The following is an 8,579-nucleotide window of genomic DNA, read 5'->3' as shown; positions in this document are numbered from 1 at the left end:
TTTCTTTTCTTTTTTGCAGCTTACTCAGATGTCCAATCACAAAACCACGTAGCAAACCATCTTTTTCTTTTGTTTTTTTTTTTAAAAAAAAAAAGATAATAAGGAGATGTATAGTAATGGGGGCAAGGGTCACAGTAAGAAAACATTATAGAAGGGAAAAAATGTTTCTACAAAATACTTTTCAACTATATTTATTCAACATACATAAGAATACATGATAAACTCATATATATTCATTTATTGCTCAAAGAAAAATCTTGGCCATTTCAACCAAGTTGGGTTTTAAGTCCACTTAACAAGGCACAGGGTCAACGAGAAGAGATTTGATAAGAAATATAGTTCCACTCTTGGCATTTGTGTATCCATCTTCATCCAAATAAAGCAAGTTCATAACTCTTGACAAATTCACAACACGCATTAGAACAGGCATTGGAACATTGATGGGATGAAGACATGCTTCGTTTATGTCCTTCCATGCATCAACCAATTGTTTATGAAGTTCAACACAAGCTTCTTCCTCTGAACAACCGTATTGCTCCATATAACATTCAACAGCAGAAGCAATATGCTCTCTTTCATGCTCAAACTGAAAAACAAAAACAAATAAGTAAATATAATTTACTCTAAAAACGTTCATTTTTGTGTTCATGTTGTTTTTGAATGGATAGTAATACTAGTTAACATGTGGTTTATCTAAAAAAAAAACAATTGGCCATTAGATGATGGATGCATATTGTATCCTATAAACACCTTGTGAGATCCCTTAATTTGTTTCGATGTGGGATCCTTAAAATGCACCCTCAAGATGATGCTTCTTTAGATTTACCATTCTTGAATCGATTTTTTTTATAGGATCTTAAATTGTAAAATTCATGGTACCTCTATAAGATAGATTGAGATTCTCCGCCTCTCCTTATTGATTGGTTTTAAGATGAAAGCTCGTGTTATCTTATATGGTATCAGATACTATAAAGCCCAAAGAAGAATAATTAGGATCTGATTCAAGAATGGTGAACTCGAAAGAGACACCATCCTGAGGGAGAATATTAAGGATCCGACATTAGAAAAATCAAGGGACTTCACAATCTTTATCAGATAAATGAGTTATTCCTAAATGATGTAGCATCCTCTCAGCATGCCCCCTCGATTAGATGGTACTTTTTTTTTTGTTTTGTTTCACCATTTTAGAGCTATACGAATATTTTTTAGATGGAATATTCGTTTGGACTTCACTAGCTTTGATACCATATTAGATATTCATAGAGTTTCATCTCAAAATTGATTGACAATGTGAAGAATAACCTAATATGTACCTTGTGGGAAACAATGTCGTCCATGAGTCTACAAATGATTGTTGAAGCTTTAATAATTTGAGGTCCTTTTGTAAGCCATTCAAGTACCTCATTGGTTACAATGTCACCCATTGGGAGAATTGAAATTGTTATAAGCATGGTATAACCTGTGCTACTTAATGCCAAGTCCATATACTCCTTAAAATCTGGTTTGTACTTTTCATTTAACCATTTAGCTTCTTCATAGTAGGATGCAGCTAGCTTTTTTATCTGTTAAAATAAATGATGATTAATTAGAACTCTAAACATGTACAGAAAAAATATAAAAAATTATGCGATGGAGATAGAGAAGGAAAGTAAGAGACTTTACTCCTCCTATTGCAAGCTGAAGGTGGAGTGAACTTTCATCTTTGCCTATCTCTTTGCTGATATCCTCATAAAGATCTAACATTGCTACATAAAAAGGTTTCAGATACTCGGGGAGTATATGCACCATGCTTCTATCCCAACTGAAAATTCAATATGACATTATTAATTGTTGATACAGAGTTTTCCAACTTAAATTTGAATATGGAGTATCATATATATATATATATATTCTTTCATTTTTTTTTTGTTGAAATTTGAATGTATGTTCGTAGATCAAACCAAAAGTTTAAGTTAAAAAATATTTTTGATCTAATGTAACAAGTTAGTGTCTGAACATTAGTTAGCAATGATTTATATTTTGTATTTTTCAATTTTGTAACATGTTTGTTCCTGAATTAACTTTAATAGGTTATCATTTAATTAGTTCCTATATTTTGAATTTGGTAGTAATTATGAAAATTATTACTTATATGTAAATATTTTTCTTTTACCTAAGTGGATTTGATAAACTAAATAGCCATGACAAATTTGTTTGTAAACTACAACGATTAAGTTTATGACATTTATTAATAATTTGATAACATACATCAAAATTCAAGGCAGTTTGGATTGTCATTCCAAGTGTTTATAAACATTTTTCTTACAATCATAAATACTTATTTAAACACTTAGAAAGACAATCCAAACAAACTCTTAATTCTGATCGATTGTTCAGGATAGAGATTAATGAATTTCAAATTTGAAAGTATAAAGAGTATACGTTAATGTTTAGGACAAAATTGTTATAAACACTAAAACAAAATTTACTTTTAATCCAATATTAAAGGGAAACAATGTCCGACGGGCATTTGACATCGTTTTGTTCAAAATATAGAAGCAAAATGGCTACAAACTAAAGTTTGGAGAAAATCATACTTTGAAAAGACCAAAAGTATTTGTTTTAAAACAAAACCACATTTGATTATTAGTATTTGAACAAAAAAAATTAAAGCTAATAAAATCTTCATCCATAAGGATGAATGGAAATAACCTTTGAATTGCTGGAGTGAGGACTTGAAGTTCTTCAAATGTTCCATAGGCATCATATATATCATCTAAAAGTGAACAAATTGCAATTACTTTAGTTAACATTTTCCTTCCAACACTGAAATGAGGTTCAAAGTATGCTCCCATTGCCCAAAAATAGCACTCCACAACTCTATCTCTTGCAAAAGGAAATTTTGTTGGCACATCCAAATCCTTCCACCACCTAGTCGAATGAAAGAAAGATAGACAGATAATAAATCAATGGATGGAATTCCTAGATATATATATTTTTTTAGAAGTAAACAATTTTATATGATGATAATAATTTTAATCTAACTAATAAAGAAATGTTTTTTTTTTATCTCTAGTAATAGATTTACAACATGATTTTTTTTTTAAAAAAAAACATAGTAATTCATAAAATGCGTCATCTCATGTAATTTATGTACAAATAGGAGAATTTGAAGATATCATAAAATTCATATGAAATAATATATACATTACATAAACGAGATGGATAAAAGAACATGTATGATTGTGAAACTTCAAAACATAACCTTCGGTTGAAGATATTTTTCTTAGTAGGATTATCACCGTGTATAAAGGTACCATTCTATTATTAATGTTAATTGCTATAGGTAGTATTTTTAAAGATAATAACCAAGTATATAACAACATTTTAAATAATTACAAATATAGCAAAGTCTATCAATGATAGACTTCTATTGCTGATAGACTCTTATCAGCTATATGACCTATAGACTATCTATATTTTATCATATTTGTAACTTTTTTTTATAATATATTATATTTGCTAATACTTTCGATCTGATATATTTGCAATTGGCCCTTATATTAGGAAAAGAATGTTCAAATTCAATATTTTAAGAATCAGAAATGACTATAAGATATGAAGTAGTTGAACTAAATTAATAAAAAATATATATATATTGTTATTTATGTGGAGAATTATCCTTTAGATGATTTGATTAAATAATTTGTGACAATATTGTTTCTTCAAAAACATCTTAGAAGATAATTAGAAAACATTATTATTATCGAAGATCCTAAGAAAAAACATAACAGTAATAAAAAATAATAATGTCGAAGTACCTGCAGATTTCACGTAGCTCTTTTTGGTGAAGTTTTTGTAATATATTGAAGTCTAGTTTTGAGAATGTAAGCAAAGTCTCATTGTGGGAAGGATCTTGTTCGTATATTCCCAAATATTCTCTTGCCTTCATTCTTGGAACATCTTTTCTAATAGGCAATTTCAGGGCATTGTTGACTTCAAATGCAAAATGAGGATTATTTGAGTATTCAATATATGTTTTAAGATGTGTGGTAGTAAACTCAAGAGCTTCTTCAAGCACAGCTTCTCCATGTCCTCTTATATGTGATGCTTCATATAGGCTCAAAATTCCTCTTTTATCATCACTCAATGATTCTTTAAATTTTCCATTGTTGTCCATGAATTTTGAGAATATATCTGTTTAATTTTAAAGTGAAAAGATAATAATAATTAGTTCTTAAACCAATTATTATTATAGTTAAAAGATTCAAAGTCTATACTCTTTATTCCTAACTTTGAATTTTTCTTAAGACTCTGGTTGATAATCATTTAGACTCTATTTTGTAATTATTTCGTTTTTAGTTTTTTTTTTTAAAAAAAAAAGGTTTTAAAAATTTTTTTTTTTCAAAAAAAAAAAATTAATAAGAATTCAACTATTGTACTGGAAAAGATGCAAATCATTAGGTAAAATAAGAAGAAAATAGGTTTAATTTTCAAAATAAAAAACTAAAAAAACGAAATGGTTATCAAATAGACATTAGTTTTTTCTTAAACTGTGCATGTTTTCTTATTTTCATCTTTTTGAATTAAACACTTGAATTCTTAGCTAAATTTTAATACAAAAAACTACTTTTGTTTACTTTCAAAATGTGGCTTGAATTTTTAAAACAATCCAACAAAGTATATAGAAGAACAAAGAAATTAATAAATGATAAGTAGTATTTATAAGCGTAATTTTTAACTTAAATAAAACATAATTTTTAAAAACCAAAAACAAAAAGTAATTATTTATGTATAACTTACCACATGAAATCCTATAACCTTGTTGCCTGAGAAGTCGAAATAGAAGAGCAATAGTATGAAGATCTTCATCACAAACTTTATTCGATAAAGTGGAATAAGGCACATATAAATGTTCTAAGATTTGGTCAATCTCATTTTCAAAATGATAAGATACACCTAGTCGTTGAATTGAATCAACCAACTTTAACTTCTCCAATGGGTTTTCTGTAAAAGCAACCACCATCAGCCGTATTTCTTCTTCCAACTTTTCAACTTGCTCTTTCATTCCATCGTCTACTTTCTGAAATTAAAAGAATATTAATTTAAAATTATTCAAATTACAAAAGTAATGGATTAATGTTATACACACACATTAAATGACAATTAATTAAAATAAAATATTCAATAAAGGTAATTTTGAAATTTAGTTTTACCAATGTATCATCAAAGGTAAATGAAAGGAAATGATGAGTCCAAATGCTAGGATGAAAATTTGCAATAGAACGCTTAGTATCAAGAATGTCATTGGCTTTCGTAATTGAAATAGGAAAATTTGAAATTTGAGAAGACATTATTCCTTTTTGAAAGAGGAAAAAAGAGAAGAAAAGAAAAAGATGTATGTTATTCACTCGAGTATTTGAAACTATTGGTGAGACAACTGTTGATTATAAAGCAGTCTATTTATAGGCTGCCTTTGGTATATCGTTTGTTGGCCCCAGATTTTTATCACATAAATTCAAAACATTGAATAAATTACCATACATTTTGTTGAGGGTTGTTTTTAAATAAAAACGATTGATAGATAATGATAATCTATGTCAGTATCCAAATTCTAAAATTTACAAATATTTTTAATAATTTTATCATTAAAAATAACTTTCTTTTTATTGATGAGTTATATCTTTTGTTATTTTTATCTATGAAGATTTGGCCTTTCAAAGAAAATTAATATTAAAAACCCTAAAATTTTGGTCGAGCCAAATAATATTTATGAAGATTTGACATTTGAAAGGAAATTAATATTAGAAACCCTACCACATTGACCTACAAAATAATAGGAAAAATTATGAGAAATAGCACCCTCAACTTTCCATCTTTCAAAACTAGCATGCTTTTTGAAAATTCATTAAATTAGTTTTTTTACCGATGTCGAGATTAATTTTTCCAATTATTAGATAATCTATTCAAATCTTATATATATATTAAAATTTTCTCCAAATTCAATTATCTTTACCGAATATTATATTGTAATTTTATGTCAATTTCTATTTCCATGATTATATGAATTTACCAATTAGATTTTTTCACATGGATGATTGTATTTTGATTTTTAAATTTTGAAAAAGTTAAATTTTGTAAAAAATAAAAATAAAAATAAAGATATGGAAAATATATACAATCTCGATATTTATATGCTGTATTAATCTGTTCGAGATTTTATATATTTTCTATATTTTACCTTCTTTCTTTTTAAAATTTTAATTTTTCCAAAAATTTAAAATTCAAAATCGATCACCTGAGATCCATCTAAAAAATCCATTTTGACAACTGGTATATTGATTTAGAAATTAAAAATTGGTTAAACATTTAAAAAATTACATAAGATTCTCATTTAATATTTGGTATATGATTTAGAAAGATCACATGATATTTTGGAAAAAAATCCAAAAGGGCCAAAACAATCTATAAGTTAGAAAAAAATAATTTTTTTTAACTAAATCTTAGTGGTCAATCTCACTCGAGATGGACCGAGAAAAGCTATTTGAACGAGTTTTTAAAAATGTGATAGTTTCCGAAATAATAGTGACGTGTATGCGTGCAAGGATATAAATGAAATTTTCTTTAGATATTTTCATCAACATTTTTATAAAATTGATGCATTAGAATTTTGTTGATGTCACACGTTTAAAACATTAAAAGAGTGGTGGATCTAAAATTTCATGTTAGGATCCACAAATTTATATAAGGGTTAAAAGTCTATCCTATAAATTTATAGATTTGTGTTTATATATACTCCTTGAAAGTAACTTGAAAAAAAAAATATCTATCATAGATTCTCGAGTTCTCAATTTGTGTGTCCAATAGAATTCTAGAATATCAAATTTAGCATCTAATAAATCTCTTAAATATTCACAAATGTCAACATTAAATGTTATATTAGACATTAAATTTAATTTTGCGTCTAATAAATTAACACTACATGAGACTATTTTCTAAAATACATTTTTAAGGAACTTATTATAGTCAAAATTGTATGGTTTAGGCGTTTGGTAACCTTTTATTTTTTGTTTAAAAAAAAATTAAGAATATTTTCTCTTAATTTTTTCGCTATAGTTTAAAATTTTCGAAAGTAAAAGAGTTGACTACTTAATTAAAATATTTCTAAAACAAAAACAAGCTGTTTATAAATTACTTTTTTAAGATTGAAACTTTGCTAGATTTTTTAAAGTAATGGTAAAATGTAGATGACAAAGCAAGAAAATTAGAGGTGGAAGAGAGTACTTATAGACTTAATTTTCAAAAACTTTAAAACCAAAAACCAAATAATTATTAAATGGAGCATTGGAAATTTATTCATAAAAAATTCATAACTAATCAAGGGCCTAATCTTGTAATTTATAAGGGACGATTGGAAAAATTGGCAAAACAATATGAGGTTATTAAGAAATGGCCAAACAACTTTTTCTTTTGGAAATGGTCAAACAACTAGTTCTGATACTAGTTAGAATTTAATACTAGAAAAAAATACCCATGTTAACAAACCCCTAAGATTATGTTGTATTTAAAAAAAAAAAATCTAACAACCTAAAATAAAATTTAATAATCTAAGCTACCAAGCTAAATAAAAATAAAAAGTCATCTTAATATATAGAGGAAAAAAACTAGAATAAATATTACCAATATGGACCTAAAAGCAAATACGTTGTATGTTGGATACGTAAGAGTCGCAAATATGATCTCCACTTAGATAAATATGGTGTATACGTAAACAAGATAATCTCCTCTACCTAAAGTTCTCGATCAAACCAAATTAAGATGAAATTTGACAATAAGTAGTGAATTAATATACCAAGACCTCTAAGGGAACAACACAAACCCAGTTGATAATTCAACATCAGAGCAGCAAAAACATACAAATTCAAACAAAAATTTAACCTTCAAAATAAGGAATCAAAACCTTTTTCTTCTAGCCAGAGGAGGAGGGAGTTGGAAGGACACAACCTCCACATTCGTACTGTCTTTCTCCAATTATGTCGCCATTTTTCACCTATTCAGATGGGGAATGCTCGACCAGGGGACTAAGAAAACCATAGAACAAGAAAAGAACAGGAGATTTGGGAGCAGCCGTAGAAAAACTTGCTTGTTAAAATTCAAGAAAACGACAAAAAGAATTAATAGAGATGGTCGATCAAATAAAAAGTTATGTGATTGTTACCAATACCAACCTATAACTTAAGGGTGGTTTATGCAATTTTTTCATTTCAAAACTATTATATATTCGTAACAAGTCTTAAAAATAACGATATTAATAATAAAATAAATCCAAGTTCACGAAGGCAAATGTGTGTGAACAATATGGCCAGCACACCAACTTTGTTTATATTTCTTTTACGACGAAGAAAAATAAATTAATATGTGGTGTGAGGAAAATGGGAATCGGATCCTTTTCTTATTTCACTTTCAAAATCTTGGTACAAGATATTGAATCATAACTAGACTAACTATAGTCAACAAACTAACTATAGTGCATCAAATGTACTGACAAACTAAAGAAAGGAATAGAAGGAAAATATAGCGCGGTTGGACAACATTCCCAT

At 27.3% G+C, this 8,579-nt stretch overlaps 1 protein-coding gene across 1 annotated transcript; it reads right to left on the bottom strand.

Annotated features, from left to right (window-relative positions):
- Positions 1 to 215: 215 nt before the first annotated feature.
- On the bottom strand, positions 216 to 8,135 carry LOC150032492 ((+)-gamma-cadinene synthase-like). Its single transcript, XM_090306488.1, has 7 exons — positions 7,940 to 8,135; positions 4,783 to 5,062; positions 3,801 to 4,176; positions 2,692 to 2,910; positions 1,663 to 1,801; positions 1,314 to 1,562; positions 216 to 586 (listed from the first exon to the last, which is right to left on the bottom strand). The coding sequence occupies exons 2-7, from the start codon at positions 5,045 to 5,047 to the stop codon at positions 293 to 295; spliced, it is 1,542 nt and encodes a 513-aa protein (XP_090162614.1). The 5' UTR covers positions 5,048 to 5,062; positions 7,940 to 8,135; the 3' UTR covers positions 216 to 292.
- Positions 8,136 to 8,579: the final 444 nt, after the last annotated feature.

The sequence above is a fragment of the Benincasa hispida genome, chromosome 11, assembly GCF_027475165.1.
Source record: "Benincasa hispida cultivar pf3 chromosome 11, pf3_genome.v1.1, whole genome shotgun sequence".
Lineage (NCBI taxonomy): Eukaryota > Viridiplantae > Streptophyta > Magnoliopsida > Cucurbitales > Cucurbitaceae > Benincasa > Benincasa hispida.
The sequence above is the reverse complement of the archived record's forward strand: the minus strand, read 5'-3'. Positions and strand labels throughout refer to the sequence as shown.

Excerpts from the sequence above, each read along its gene's own strand:
- LOC150032492 (XM_090306488.1), bottom strand. The coding sequence starts at position 5,047 with ATGAAAGAGCAAGTTGAAAAGTTGGAAGAAGAAATACGGCTGATGGTG. Across the intron at positions 2,911-3,800 it reads GAGCTACGTGAAATCTGCAG|GTGGTGGAAGGATTTGGATG; the intron begins GTACTTCGACAT and ends TCATTCGACTAG. Across the intron at positions 587-1,313 it reads ACGACATTGTTTCCCACAAG|TTTGAGCATGAAAGAGAGCA; the intron begins GTACATATTAGG and ends TTTGTTTTTCAG.